Below are 16862 nucleotides of genomic sequence, written 5' to 3' on the forward strand. Positions count from 1 at the left end.
TCGAACATCCGGCTGACTTTGCTCTATATGATTTGTTTTACACCTTAAAGTATTTCCCTGGCTTTGAGTCTTGCAAGCTATAAGAGTATACAATGTTCGGTTGCACCCGCACTTAGCCCTTCCTTACTAGTTATTATCAAATTTTGTGTTAGGCTTAACATTTTTACGATTTTACTTGGTTTTTATTCATGAAAATACAAATTATTAGCTGCTAATAAGAATATTTTTGTGTAAGATGGCTTTTCTTTACCTAGAAGAATATAAATAAGTATAAAATATACAAATTTTAAATTCTTAAAGAAAATAATATCAAGTTCCTGTTTGCAATTTAGTAGCATTGTTTCTGGCCACCAAAGTTTAGTACGGTAATAAACAATAAAACGTGGTTGTCTCCGTTTACGCATATTTTTATATTCCGACAAAGAGGATACACACACCATCAAACCTTTTATTCATCGTTGCAGCGCATGGCCTTGTAAGCCTACCGCGAATAATTTTCTTTCGCCAAACCACGCAGAAAAGAAAAAAATGTGGCACAACAACAACAAATGGGCTTATGTACAATACAAGTACAATTACTACCACACACACACACACACAATTGTGTGGGTACAACAGCGATTATCCTCGTTTGCAGGCCTCACACGGACACATTATCCCAATTTCTATGTTCCTTTTTAGAACTTTTCTCTCGTACGCTTTCATATAAACGCATCAAACCTCATCACGTACAAAACACCCTCGCCTCACCACCGCACCAACGCTATTTGAGTGGACAATTACATTGCCTTTGTGGCGAAAAGCTCTAAATTTAGTTTAAGTGCAATGCTAACGCAGCTAAATGGTGTACAGCGACTGTGTGAGGTTTTCTAATGAGTTGCGCATGCGCATGTATTGTAACCAAACACACAAAAAATGTTAACATTAAATTTAAGCGAAAGTCCGTTGCTACCGTGACGTTGTATTAAAGTATGCGATTGTAAGGCTACGTGCTTTTGCGAGTTATGAACGGCTCATTGCATTAATTAGATACCAGCTGCTTTTATCAATAGCGAGGGACACATGAAATTTTATTGTTATATATGCCTTGTAACCGAATTTCTGTTTTGATAATGATATGGTCAATGAAATTGATGTAAACAGAAGTTATTCAAATAAATACGTTTAGGAAAAATGTGCGATAGATTATGAAAATGTTATTCTCAATATTAAATATAATAGTCAAAAAAGTCTTGCATTTTTATAATATTTTTTTTGATTGAATATTTTGCTACGTGCTACTATGTCGGTTTTTCGACCAATTCAGCGGTTTTAAAATAGTAATTAACCACTTCTACACCAGAAAAAACGTTAAAACAGTCTTTTAATTGGAAACTGTTTGCGTGACAAATTTTACTTATTCGTTGTATTTTTGCCTTTATCGTAGTAGTACTGTAAAATATGTCGTATTTTCTCTTTATTTTGCTCCATATTTGCGACGCTATAACTCACGAACGACTTAAAAGAAACGACAATCAATCAAACACTTGTTAGCGCGTGAAATGAGCTTTCCAAAAAGGTATACATGATCCGATGCGACAAAACTAGAACTACGCGCTTTCAGCGCCAACTAGCAAAATACCGCAAGACTTTTTTGACAACCTTATAATAGTCAATCAAATAATATATAATATTTTCGTTATAAGAAATTTTTAGAAAAATAGTAATTAACACTCTGGGAAAAAAATAGTAAGACCTTTTAATTAAAATTTTGCGTGAATACTTATTCGTTGAATTTTTTCTCGGTTGGTATGAGTGTCAGTGGCATCTGTGTTGAATGTGCGGAATACATTTCCGGTGCCGAAACGTTCAAAAGTTGGAAAAGGTGATAACTGTTTGTCACTGGAAAATGTTTTTGTTTTATACAAATTATTCAAAGAGGGTCGAGAACGCGTTATCAACGAACCACGTCCAGGACGGCCATCAACATCAACTGATGATCAACACTTCAAATAAATAGAAGAATTAGTGCTTGAGAATCGACGATTAACAGTCAAAATATCTTACCGGCATCGTTGGAATATCGGAAAGATCAGTGAAAACCATTTTGTAAGATCATTTGTGCTTAAGAAAAGTGAAAGCACGATTGGTTACAAAATCACTCAATTTTTTCGAAAAACAGCGTCGCGTTAAACTCTCTGTGAAACAATGCTTTCCGACTACCAAGATGTCATGAAACATATTTTTACTGCCGATGAGTCTTAGATCTGTAATTATGAGCCCGAAACAGACGATAAATCGGCTGAATATCGTGGCAAAGATGAGCCGAAGTTAAAAAAACCACGTCCAAGCAGGCCAAAAATCAAGGTTTTTTTGATATTTTTCGTCGACTTTCAAGGTGTGGTGTACTACGAATTCCTTCCGACCTGCCGACCTGCCGACCTGTCAAACTGTCAACAAAGAATACTATTTGAGTTTTGTGCGTCATTTGTGCGAAGTTATTCGTAAAGGGGAATCAATACGCGCGTTAAAGGCTGTTCAAGAAATTGACTTTGGCGACTGTTGCGAAGATTGAAAAAGATATATTAAGAATTTTAAAATTATGAACACAGTCTTACTATTTTTGCTCATTGCAGTATGTAACTAAATAGAATATTAGAGGGAATCATTTAACTAAGAAATGTTTAATCTTTTATATAATAAATACCCAAAACAAGGAAATGTTATTCTTGGATATGACGAAGCTGTAGTACGTTTCTTATAGCAACGATTTGTATAAATAAATCTGGAAATCCATCCGCATCCAGCTATCGGTTTGCATCCAACGAAAAACTTGTCCGTTTTTTCTAGATATGGTGTGCGAAACAAATTTCGCTCACGTCAAATTTAGGGTACTTAATAATGGAATGATCGGTCAATTTGAATGGCAGCTATATATAATAGTGATGTGAGCAATTTGTTCAAAGATCGTATCGTTGCCTTTGATAATAATCCAACTCAAATTTTGTGAAGATATCTCGCTAAACAAAAAATTTTTCCATTCAATGACTTGCGATTTATTGTCCTGTTTTTAAGGCGATTGTCTGTTGTAGTGGTCCGATGCCGTTAATGTTCAGACCAAATTGTAATTAGCCACCGTATTTAGGGTATAATAACTTTTAAAATTCCATCTATGGAAGCTGTTTTCTTCTATTATACAAGGTGGCTGAAAAATAATCTTCCCATATTTTCCAGGGTTGTTTTTTTTTAATTAAAAACTTTGATTCTGCTTGTGGATTATTTTTATTTGGCCTTTTAAATTTTTTTACATCAAATCGAGAATATGATATTATATAAATGGCCACCGCCACAGTTGATTGTCATTTGAGCCCTTTTTATAGCATTTTCCCTCATTTTCGCCAGAACTTCCGGCGATAGGTGCTCACATTCTTGACGGATATTGTCTTTAAGAGCTACAAGAGTCTGAAGCTTGTTGGCATAAGCCTGTGACTTCAAAAAGCCCACAAAAAGAAGAATGGAGTGGTCAAATCAGGCGTTCTTGCTGACCAGTGCAAATCGCCAAAACGGGAGATTAGACGCCCGGGAAATACATCCTTCAGCATATCGGTTGTGGCACGTGCAGTGTATGCCGTTGCTCCGTCCTCTTGGAACCGCATGTTTTCCAATCCCAATTCATCAAGTTGCGGCAAAAATAACTTGTTGATCATTGCTCTGTAGCGCTCACCACTCACAGTAACCGTTTGGCCCGCGACGTCTTCGAAGAAAAAAGGTCCGATGACTCCTCCAGCGAAAACAGCACACCACACAGTGACTTTGAGCAGGTGTAATGGCTCGTCGTGGGTTACACGCGGATTTTCAGTGCCCCAGAAGCGTAAATTTTGCTTATTTACGTAGGCTAAGATGGAAATGGGCCTCATCACTCATGATTATTTTAGATGAAAAATCATCTTCCTCTTGGTGGTGATTAAGGATGGCTTGAGCGTATGTTAGATGCGATGGGCGGTGAGCAGCTAACAGCTGATGCACCGTCTGGCTTCCATGACATCTTCGGCAACAGCCGCAATATTCCTTGCAGAACGGCTACTCCGGGGTCTGCCACGCCTGGCAGCATCTCGTGTTGTGTCAGTCTCTTCGAGACGAGTGGCTAAACGTCGCATATATATAAATTAGATATTATAACAATGCTCTGTTTTAACTCATTGAATGAAATCTACTTACATTCCAAGTTAGCACAAAAAGATAATTAAGTCAAAAGTTCAATACTGATAACAAATCTCATATATGTAGTATCAAAATGGGTTTACAGTTCGAAAAAATTACTCTTATAACTATTAAATTGTCATCAAAATGGAAAAATATTGCTAATATCGATACTTTTTCTCTAAGAGTAGTTGTTAGAGACGGAAATTAAATGTTCAAAATAGCTTCTACTAAAATAATAATTAAATAAACTCATACTGAATTGAAATGAAAACAAGTAAATATTTCCAAGTCTGCACACAAATAAGTGACATGAAGAAATGTGAGTAGCAAAATGCATTAAAAAACTAGGTTAATTAATTAAATGCAGTTTTGTGGATCCACAAATTAAGTGCTGAAATATTTTGAGCTTCACCGAGAAAAAAATTAGTGAGCCAGTTAACACAAGAGAAAAAGAACAAACTGGAAGCAATGAAAAACGATTTAATTTTTGTATATGAATGGTCCATATACACATATATACGTATAATTGTAGGTAAGTATGCTTTCCACTCTGTGGTTTCCGCAATTGCATGCAAATATCTAGTGCTGAGGGCAACCAACGATGGCAAGCCACTTTACTCTTATCCGAGCAAGCACCCAAATATCAGCATTTACATATATGTGCATGTGTAAAACTGTGTATGTCCAATGATATGCACTATTTATGCTTTCATATATAAAGTTAAAGCTTCCCGGTACACGTATGTATATGTCTGATTATAGCTCTTTTTTCTACGAATTTCAGTTGAGCATTTATGCTGCTCATACCATCTTGCTATGTCATATATACATGCATACAGCTGGCAAAATAATGGAGTGCCTAACGGCTGCTTTGCCTTACAAGGACTGTAGCTATTTATGTAGCATACATACATAACGAGTTAATCTGTCACAGGGGTGCTCATATACAAATTACTTATTCATGTATGCTTGTGTAGTGCATCGCGAAGTTTATGACAGCTATGCGGCGTGGGATTTTTTGTAGCGGCTCGGTGCGACTGTGCCGTTGCTAATAGCGCCCCATTTTTAATTTTTTTTTTATTTTTGGCTAAGCATTTTTGGAACTTACCCATGTGCTTTTGCATAAATCCTTTTTGTGTACTGTTGTTGTTGAACCAAGGCACCGTTTGCTGCCCTAAACAAAGTTTGTCTTTGAACGCTGACCTTTTCCTTCGTATTTCACTTTTTTGTGGGCTTCCTGATATACACTGGGACAAAAAAGTACACGGAAATTGCAAAAGGCTTAAAATATCGATTTATTAATCAAAACGTATTTTATCGCTTTCAAAGTAATCGCCACCAGATGTAATATACTTATGCCCACAGTTTTTTTTTTGTCCTCGGAACACTTTTCATAAGCACTTTTTGGAATGAATTCCAGCTCTTTCAGCGAGTTTTGTTTTAAATATCTCTTCCATCGACTGAAAACGGGTTCCATTCCGATGATTTTTGACTTGTTTTCATGTCAAACTCATAAACCCATGTCTCATTGGCAGTTTAAGGTACTCGTTTTGAAAAAAATTCAGTTTTAACAAGCAATAACGCGTTTCATATCCAAAAATCATTCTAACCGATTCTCTCCAAAACTTGTCTGATCATTTTCAAGCACCATATCCTTTACTTTTTATACTCTCGCAACAATGTTGCTAAGGAGAGTATTATAGTTTTGTTCACATAACGGTTGTTTGTAAGTCCTAAAACTAAAAGAGTCAGATATAGGGTTATATATACCAAAGTGATCAGGGTGACGAGTAGAGTCGAAATCCGGATGTCTGTCTGTCCGTCCGTCCGTCCGTCTGTCCGTCCGTCCGTGCAAGCTGTAACTTGAGTAAAAAATGAGATATCATGATGAAACTTGGTACACGTATTCCTTGGCTCCATAAGAAGGTTAAGTTCGAAGATGGGCAAAATCGGCCAACTGCCACGCCCACAAAATGGCGGAAACCGAAAACCTATAAAGTGTCATAACTAAGCCATAAATAAAGATATTAAAGTGAAATTTGGCACAAGGGATCGCATTAGGGAGGGGCATATTTGGACGTAATTTTTTTGTAAAAGTGGGCGTGGCCCCGCCCCCTACTAAGTTTTTTGTACGTATCTCGGAAACTACTATAGCTATGTCAACCAAACTCTACAGAGTCGTTTTCTTCAGGCATTTCCATATACAGTTCAAAAATGGAAGAAATCGGATATTAACCACGCCCACCTCCCATACAAAGGTTTTGTTGAAAATCACTAAAAGTGCGTTAACGAACTAACAAAAAACGTCAGAAACACTAAATTTTACGGAAGAAATTGCAGAAGGAAGCTGCACCCAGGCTTTTTTTAAAAATTGAAAATGGGCGTGGCCTCGCCCACTTATGGACCAAAAACCACATCTCAGGAACTACTCTACCGATTTCAATGAAATTCGGTATATAATATTTTCTTAACACCCTGATGACATGTACGAAATATAGGTGAAATCGGTTAACAACCACGCCTTCTTCCAATATAACGCTATTTTGAATTCCATCTGATGCCTTCTCTGTATAATATATAGTACATTAGGAACCAATGATGATAGCGGAATAAAACTTTACAAAAATACGGTATTTGAAAAATATGTAAATGACGTATAATGAAATCTCGATTATCACTTTATCATGCGAGAGTATAAAATGTTCGGTGACACCCGAACTTAGCTCTTCCTTACTTGTTAATATTGTAATTGTAATCATACACCCGATGTGGTATGAGAGGGCTCTATAAGAGCCGGAGTAAAAATTGAACGATGCGCATGGCACTCCCACTTTTATGTGAAATTACAGATTTCGATATCCACCCAACTGATTTCGACTAAATTTAGTACGTGTATATTGTCTTTAGAATGGAGTATGTCACCATATGACCAAAAATTATCCAAATCCAACTAAAACTGTTCAAAGCCCTAAGTACCGAACATGTGGACCCCATTATCTATAGCAGACTTTTGACCAAAACTATCGGTCAATGCATAAGAAAAAAAATTAAAATTCATCCAGTTTCCTTAACAAACAATGACATTTCTGTGTATTAGAAATGCATTGAGCCGAGTCAATACCTCCCTGTCCCCCGTAGAGCTAATGTAAAGATTTTCGAGCTTCGCTGTGTCTTTATACCGTACCAACGTGTGAGTTATCTAAAGGAAAATGAGAGAAAATGTTTTACTCAGAAAAGTGTATCGTTGTGCCTAAAGAAAATAAAATTGGCGAAAACTTGAACTATTCCCTATAAAAATATTATCTGGGTTTTCGAACATCCAACTGACTTTACTCCATATGATTGGTAGATAATTGTATGGGAGGTACTTTATGAAGCCCTCTGCAGAGGCGGATCCAAGGGAATGGATGGGAACTGCGGTAAGTTCCCCCCCTATAGTTAAACTTATACATTATTTCCATCATAAGTGATACTCCGCGAAGAAGAAGACTTTGAGTTGGAAGTACAAAACTATAAAGATTCCTAAAAATTCCTAAATTTAGTGCACTCATTTTTATTTGCATATAAAATATATCCACCATTAAATTCGTTTTATTTATGTCAACACCTTCACACTATGTCTCTGTGAATTTGTGTGCAAAAACGTATGCCAAATGGTGGCCAAAAACCATGCAACCATAACATATGCTATACAACAGGAAACGGAAGTGAACATCAATGGATGTATGCCATAACGCGCATACAAACCAATATGGTATGCTGATAAACGTAAGGCTATAATTGCAACTTGGCATAACTATACATATTTTATGTTTGAGTGTGTGCAATTGTTACTTATATGCTCGCATGTGTATAGGAACATCGCTAGCTGCCATGCGACCGCCACAATTTATTAATAATTTTCATTCATTCGCATCCAGTAGTCGCCAAACGCAGTGTGCCGTGCAAATTAATGAATCTGAGTGGTGTGCATGCATTGCGGCTGCGTAGCAGTGGTCACCAGGCAACTACGTATATTTAGCTATGTACTACGCCATATATTATATGAGTGTTTGCGGACAAGTGTGTTCGAGAAAATCCAGTATGTGCATTAAAGAGCGGAGGTTGACACGTTGTTACCTCAAGACAATTCTAATACTATATGTGAGAATATAATACAGAAATTGTTGAAGATATCAATTATGTTGAAACAATTTTTATATGATGATTTTCGGACCACAATACGAGTTCTTTTGATCAAAAAAGCTTGACTTTTACCCTTTTCGGCGATTTTCAGTTAAAACTTTCATCTTATTTCTAATGGGTTAAAAGGAATAAACTGTTAACATATTTCAAACAAATTTTTAAATCCTTAAAATGTATGTAAGTAAATATTTATTAATTAATACAACGTTTGTCAGCAGTAGCGTGTGCCATAGATAACTGGAAAAGAAGGAAATGCTGAGTTAACATATTAAAAAAGTAACATTACGTATAGTTTGCAACGAGAAAAATTTTGAAGTCTTAGTCGACTGTTCCTGACACATAAGAGTATTATATTATATGCAAGCTCTATTTAGATATATTAATATTATTTACAGTCTGTCCTTGCAAATTATTTTACCCAAAATATATATATATATACTTTTAGTATATAAACCCAGCCGAATGCCCATATCTATTCCCAAATAACAGCTCAACTACATCTTTCATACTCAAAATACTTTCGACTGCAGACATTTTCGCTGTTATTGGCAGTGTGCAGTCGCATCAGCGATTTTAATTTGTGCAGGACCGCAAGTCAATTCAATTATTTTATTAACTTCCAAAAGCACAACTCTGTTAGCGTTGCGTTAGCGAAGAGCGCACTGTGTTTTAATATACATACATATGTATATAAAGTTGCAGTACAAACCGACCACTAACCAATTAACCAACGTAAGCGTACAATCAACACCAACGGTATTTCCAACTGCAGCCAAAATGAATACTGGGGAATATTCACCACGAATATGTAAAAGTGTTGTAGTTGCAGTTTATACTGTAATTTTAGCTTTCTCGCCTGGCTGAAAGCTCACTTGCTGAGCATCTGTCATTGTGTTAAAATGAGGCATACCGAGCGCAGATAGAAAAGCGTTAAGGAATGCAGGAATCATGAAAACTGAATAATTTTTGTTGCTCGCAGGTAATATCCAACATATTGACTGACTGTGTGAGGGCTTCGGCGAGCTCTGCCTTTGGTGTGTGAAATTCCTAGAATTTTGCTGCAACTAGAGTAGGCAATCCCAAAAAGGTTACTCACACGCAGTGTTATCCACGTGAAAGATTGAGCATCCATGCTTGCAAAACATGAACAATTATTTATTTTTTGTTTTTTTGTTATTAAGGCTAAAAGTACCATTTATATATCTGGTTACTAATTAGCGCCCAAAAAGTATAAAGTATAAAATTGGAATCATGCGCAGATATTTCATTATTTTTTTTTTAGAAAAAGTGAATATTTTTAACGCCAAGTGCAATTCAGGTTTTACAAAGTCACACACGCACTAATTATCCACGTGAAATTATAGATTTATAATATTTTGAATCCATGCTGAATTTCTCGAAAAACAACTACACCCGAAAAAAATCGGTAGTGTAAGCTATGAAACAAAAATTTTAATTTTTGAAGAGTTCCTCGGTAATTCCTTCACATTTATGCTTTTACTTAAGTCTATATATTCATAATTAAAATGGTATATAGTATAAGGCAAAATTCTTACAATAATCCACAAAAATTCACACAGAAATATGTAGCCCGAACTGTTAAATGCCAAATCCGACTTGATATTACTCGCTCATGGCTATCGCCTTAAAGTGTAAAACGTCAATTGACAAGCGCAGAGTAGAGCGGAATTGCAATTTCGTAAATACACACATACGCACCCACACATTCATATAAATATAGTTCATATGCATACATACAAACATTTATGAATGCTTGTACGTTTGATTAGTATTCGTTCTGTTGCCTGCTGACTCTGTGGCAAACGTTATAGAACTGCGAGCGTTTAAGGCATGCAGTGTGGCAGTTAGCGTTCCTTCCAGCTACCTGTCAACTTTCAATGACACATTTGGCAATTGAAGCGCGCCAACATACACAAAATGCCAATAGCAACGATTACAGCCGCCTCAGCCGCCTCCGTATCATCGTCAGCTCCAGCCAGCTGCGTGACGTTTGGGAAGCACTGACACTATGCTGATGCGGACAACCAAATTTATAGAAATTTTTAAATATATGAGTGAGCATATACATATGTATGCACGTATGTGTGTCTCGCCGTTTATGTGTATTCGTAGTTTAGACAGATTACCATTCATAGTCATTTGCATTAGCTGGCAAACACATATCAACAACGCAGTAATATTTTTAACGCCAAGTGCAATTCAATTTTTATAATTTGCAAAGTTGCACAATTAAATTTTCTGCACTAATTAATTTATACTCATTTACGCTGGGAATTATAGTTAATTTATAATATTTTGAAATTTGAAATTTTTCAATTCATACGAAATATTGTAGGTGATTCGTTATCGTCATATATGTATAGGGATTATTATAGAGGTATGTATATAAAACCCGATGAAGTCATGTGTAGAAGTTCACGCAACTGAGAAAAGTTCTCTTAGTGTCATTCGACCCCTGGGAGTGGCCAATTTTCTTTACATCTCACTCAAGCAGTCAAACGATCCTAGATTTCTCTGTACAAAAAACCATCCTCACAACAAGTTGATTTGAGTCGTTGTACGTAAAAAAATACTGATCGATTAAGAACTTTTTCGAAAAGCCACTGTCCATCTGGTAAGACCCAAAATCTCCGAGATGCAAAAGACGAGTTGAAAAATGAAACGGTTATCTTTACAACAGTGGTCATATAAAAGAACGCAAATGCGGTGTTGTATTCGTGGTGGGAGAGAGACTCCGTCACCTGGCGTTTTGCCGGGTATAAGATGTCTTCCACAATGTCATCGAGATCGGCTTTAGCCAAGATCGAAACCTTCTCGGTAAGCGCCGATTAAACATCCTCACACTGTTGAGGCTGATCGACTTTTCGCTGGGACCCAAAATATGGTTAACTTTAGTACTAGATTCCTGGCTACCTGGCTGTCTCCTGATCGAAAAGTCACCAACCAGATCGATCATCAGCCGATCGACCTTCTCAAGCGCCATGACTCCGCTCCATGGGCTCTCGAAAAGTTTCAAGAAATCCGACGTTTTCGGAACAAGTTTTGCAAACAAGCAAAATCGCCTTATTTTGGACAAAGAGCAACCTGAAGAGATTCAAGAGCTGTCATTTCATTCAGAAAAACAACGGTTTGGTGTGGTTTGTGTGCCGGTGAAATCATCGGTCCATATTTCTTCCAAAATGATGCCATCAATGGTCACCAAATTCAAAATTGTGATCTCGGCGACATTTCTCGCTTCCCACACATCGCATCAATCAATGAATTCATTGAGAGAACCTTTCAGTGCGCAGTTAGTTTCGCGTTTAGGGGCGGTTGGTGTCTCTCCCGCTTTGATTCAGGCCTTGGGTCCAAACATCACGCTTATCATTCGCCAATAGGGAGCTTCGAAATAGGTCACTCGCTATAATGTGACACATTATCCTCTAATGCTAAGAGAAAATTTACAAAGTGATTGCTCATTTTCATTACACAATTGTAGTTATTGTCCACAGCAACCGCAGTTGACTGGTAACATTTATTGAACATTTTCCATCATAACCAAAACACATATGTTGCATATGAGTGCAGACATATAGGCATTCTACGGCATGAGCCAATATAACAATGCTTCATACAACTCACACTCAATAAGACTCAATGGTGATGTGTTAGGGTTGGCGCTGCCGTGATCAGTTGAAAGCGCCAACCCTGGTAGCCGAAAATTTAAAAACCATCTATTTGTCTGCATGCAACAACATCAATTCCCTGTTATCCCGTGAACTAAATGAAAACACAACCAAGCAGCAATAGCATCGAGTTCAGGCAATTTACATGGGTTTGTTGGTAGTCATACTAATGTTAGTCCTTTTTGTATTTCAATAAATTCCGTCATTCGCTGAGGCCGTCGATATGCCTCGTACTCATGGGAAATCAGCAAGTCTGATACTGGTCGTGACATTGTACTGTTTCGACGTATAAACTAAAAATGAAACGAGCTATACGTTACATGTTTATATGACTGTATGGAAGCACTTTGTATTTTAAACTTCAACGAGAGTTAAATAATAAACTAAGAGTCGAAATAGACACGACCTGGCCGTCATCTTACAGTACTTATAAAAATCGCTAAAGGATATACATGTTAATAAAACTGTCATGCTGAATATTTAAGCTTAAAGTGGTGGCCAAAATTGTTAGACAATGCCCGAAAATGACCCAACGAGTTTTGGAGGTCATTTTGTAAGCGATTAATTTGGAGAATTATGGTTGAAGGGATAGTGCGAGGCAGGGGATAATTCTTAAAGAGAAATGTATGAGAAAATTCACACAAAGTTCACTTTATAATGAAGAAGGGATTGTGGTTAGAACAAACTATTTACACACATGTAAAACCATATAAAGATGAGGTCCAGCAGTAGCCACATTTGGCGAATACTGAACGAAGGGGTGAATGTAAAACAAGAATGTAGGCCAATGCGGCTGCTGTGTCAGCTAATCGCCTACAATGCGGGCAACCACAACATATCATAGAAACTTTAAAGCTTTCAATGCAAACACACATATACATAAATAAACATGTTGATGGTGAAAGACACACAGCTCAATAAAAACATACTAACTGATTGCCGCTTAGGCAGTGATACATGCAACACATACGCTGTATCTGGACTCAGTTTAGCTTCTGGCGATTTTCCGCTGCTTGCCTTGCCACAAAATAACAAAAAATAAAGAGTAAAAGAATCGTGCACTCTGTAAGCCGCTCACTTTGCTGATCCGATTTGCTTTTTTCCCTCTCATTTTCGCTGCCGCAGCATTTGTGGCCTTTTCAGAAATTTGGCGATTCGAGAGGACATTACATGCTGTTCGACAAGGGTCTACTTTTAGGCATCAACTTGGAAAATTTCAAACAGGACGAGCCTGGTCTGCAGATCCTTGCAGCGTCCGATGCATATGCCTCATCATCGTTTACAACGCTAGAAGAAACGAATGGCGGCAGGAGCAGCAACGTTAACGCTGACGGCAATGTTTGGCACGAACAGGAAGCAACAGACCATATAACGTCATCATTAGTTCTACAACAAACGCTGCCAACAGTTGGCATTGCCGTTGGCGCAACACACGAGGCGGACTCACCACATTCACCGCACGCCAGGTGGCAGAAGCAGGGCAAGCTGGTGACAGCTACAACGGCCACAAGAAACCACGTCACGTACAAATGGTGTATCGGCGAGTGGTCGGAGTCTTCAGGGAAGTGCGGAAAAGTGGGCGGCGCAGGTTTACGGGTAAGTGTTGCACAGTTTTTACTTCAATTTTTTTGGCAATGCATTGCTGTTTACACAATACATAGTAGGTGGTCAGATGGTCAAAATTTAAAAGATTTCGACCTGTTTTGAAAACTAATATAACAAATTATAAAATAAAACAAAACTTCGCAGGCTGATGTAACTCAAAATATATTATTTGTTCACATTTTGTTAGGAAGATTGCCACCTAATTCAATAAAATGTATGTGCCAACAGAATTTTTAGCAACATTCAAGAATTATAAGAAACCTTAAGAGTTGAAAATATTGTCACAGGACTTGCATCCCGTGTAAAAAAAGTTTGAAAAACTAAAGTCTTTACGCACGATTATATGTGATATGTTCAAAATAATTGTAAAATTGTGTATGGCTAGATATAAACATTTTGGGATAGGGTTGCCACCTGTTTAAAAATTTAATTAAATAAAATTAGTAACAATGCTAAATGAAGGAAAAAGTGATTTTATGACTTTCTAAGACACTTAAGGACTTTAAGTATTTGCAAAAAGGTTGTCAGCTGTGTGAAAAAATTTAGAAAATTTAAAATTATAAGTCAAAAATCCAAACAAAAACTGCCAAAATTAAAAAAATAACAAACTTAAAAATTTTTGAGAGAAAGTTGCCACCTGCTAGAAATTGTAATTAATAAGAATTGCTAAGAAAAAAATTTTTTCTAAATATTTGTTTCAACAGAACTAAAATTCAATTGACTTGGGAATATTGAAAAAAAAATTCCGAAAACACAAAATTGACACAATGTGATTTATTCACGTTCAACTGAGTTGCTACCAAAGCATTGTTCATGCACATTATATCCATTTTTTTTCATTATATAAATAAAAAACTGTGCACAAACCATGCGCCATGGCGTATAAGTAACGAACATACTCCTTGTATTGCAATTTAACCGACAATTAAATTTATGATGTGTTTTGCATAAGCATACATTTTATTTACGCAAATATATAGTTTTATATTATTTTCCTCAACGATCATTTTTATACCATAGCATCGCACAATATTGTGCCACACGCCCGCATATAATTCGCTGGAATCACACGTGGAAGCGGACATCGAAACGGTCGACAATGCGTACTGTGAGGATTATGGACTAAGCCTTCCTGACACGTTTGAAATGTGAAGCCAGAAAGAGTTGGGAGACTGGCGAGTTGACTTCTTGCAGCACTAACATTGCTTTGGACGCAACGCAGCCATACAAAAGCGTGAGGTGAAATGTCGCTTTGCAAATGGCGGTGAGGCGACGGATGCCTGCAGTGTGTCACAGCGTCTCATTAGCCGACAGGAGTTTTATAGTGAGCGTTGCAAGGGGGTTTGGCGTGTGAAGCCATGGTCTATTTTTCTCTCTCTCTTTTCATGTGTTGCAGTGCATGGTTGCTATTGTGGTCGCCAAGGAATTAAATCCCGCATTTTACAGTGTATTTAATATGGCACTCACCGACTAGCAGGCAATGCCTGGCGACATCAGCCGTGTCCAGCAGTTATGAAAGTGTGAAAAAGACCCTCATGCTTTGCACGAAGTAAGTAGATATTCTTTTATAAATTTTACTACAGCCTGGCAATTGCAGATTGGTGGAGTTGACGGAGACTTGTCGATTTCTTTTTGGGTAATTATTTTATCTGTATATCGTTTCCTTTATTATTAAATAAGATATTAGGTTTTGAGCAAGATCTTGTCGCTGTTAAGACCTTCACCGTCATTCCAGAGCAATTAACAAAGTCGTGTTTTGATAAAAATTAGAAAATTAGATTTTACATAAACTTTTTATATACCTCGGATGTGAAGGTCTTCAGTGCATTCAGTGACTGTTAATGACTTCAATGTACTCATGGGCATACCCCAAAATGGATTTTTTAGTTTCGAAAACAGTAAAAATTCCCAGGGAGAAAACTCTGGCAAATGCAGTGGCTGAGTGAAGACTCTCGTTCCGTGTTTCAAGTTATACATATATATCTAACCTAATTTTGAGATTAGCTTCGAAGCACTTACATATAAAAAATCACAACGCGCTTAAGTTGTAGAAAAAAATCATCGTTTCCATGGTCCATGAATCATTGTGGTTAAGATCTTGGTCTTGAATTAGTGAAAAACAATGGAATTTCGATCACTAACGATATAGTATTTACTACAAATAAATATAGAATAATGGTGATTCTTTGTGACCCATTTATTCTACTTAGTAAGTAGCTCCTAATATATTATCCATCATCTATTGAGATATCAAAGAGCAAATAAATTAAATTCAGGAATTTCAATTTGTACTAATAATTTATTTTAAATTATCCTTAACCCGAAACTAGACCTAGGCGTCTTCAAATGCTTATTTCTTAAATTATTTTTTAGCAAAAAAATAATGTATCATAAATTTATTTTACAGCTTTTGATCAATGCAAGGACGCTTCACGGTATTGCCGCAATGTGTGGTCGATGGGTTTGTGCAGATTACACCGTTACCAAAAAAAATGCTGCAAGTCCTGCCAATTCAATATATATTACAATAAACAACAACAAATATTGGCAAAGTTAAGCAAAAGTATAAAAGTCAAGGCTGCAGTGCAAACGCATAGAACACAACAACACAAATAACCTACACATAAAACAGAAGCTCTCGAACTACACAAACTGAAGATAAAAAATAAATGTGAATATTCAACGGGCCACCAGCGATTAATGTAAAATTGAGGTAGAATGAAAGCAATAAAATAGTAATAATAATAATAACGGTACTTAATTCCATAGAAATTCATGAAGCGAAAATGTTAAATAAGCAGAAAGACATACAAACACATACATACATTCATACACTTACACTGTGCGAACCGCAAGCCAAACAATTGAAGCGCATGATTTGAGGGCAAGCAAATTACTGCTCAGTACTAAATTATTCATAAAATAAATATTTAAGTATATTGACTGAGTGCGACCAAATTATTTGAATGAAGGCAAATAAATAATAATATCCAAGGTAAATCCAAATAAAAACTAACTAACTATAGATTGCTTTGTGCAAGCCTGTTTATACACACACAAGTGGATACACACATACTAATGTGTGTACATATGCATATATATATATATATATAAATACATGATATGGCAACGACAACGTTAAAACAGGGTGTAACAGACGCAGACATGTGTAGATACACATAATAAACTAATGCAAATGTACAT

General features: G+C 36.7%; 2 protein-coding genes across 3 annotated transcripts in view; one reads left to right on the plus strand and one right to left on the minus strand.

The window, feature by feature from the left end:
* Positions 1–16674, plus strand: part of LOC126752933 (uncharacterized) — a 73357-nt gene extending 56683 nt beyond the window's left edge. For both annotated transcript variants that reach the window (XR_007666055.1, XM_050463981.1), the window contains 4 exons: positions 13179–13649; positions 14679–15207; positions 16066–16371; positions 16428–16674. Coding sequence is in view for 1 of the 2 variants with exons in the window: in XM_050463981.1 (XP_050319938.1) it covers positions 13179–13649; positions 14679–14810 (603 nt within the window). In the remaining variant the exon portion in view is untranslated. The remainder of the gene's footprint in view (positions 1–13178; positions 13650–14678; positions 15208–16065; positions 16372–16427) is intronic.
* LOC126752934 (ADAMTS-like protein 3) overlaps positions 1–16862 on the minus strand; it is a 376477-nt gene that overhangs the window by 254521 nt on the left and 105094 nt on the right. The gene's annotated exons all lie outside the window — the stretch shown is intronic.

The sequence above is a fragment of the Bactrocera neohumeralis genome, chromosome 3 (assembly GCF_024586455.1).
Source record: "Bactrocera neohumeralis isolate Rockhampton chromosome 3, APGP_CSIRO_Bneo_wtdbg2-racon-allhic-juicebox.fasta_v2, whole genome shotgun sequence".
Classification (NCBI taxonomy): Eukaryota; Metazoa; Arthropoda; class Insecta; order Diptera; family Tephritidae; genus Bactrocera; species Bactrocera neohumeralis.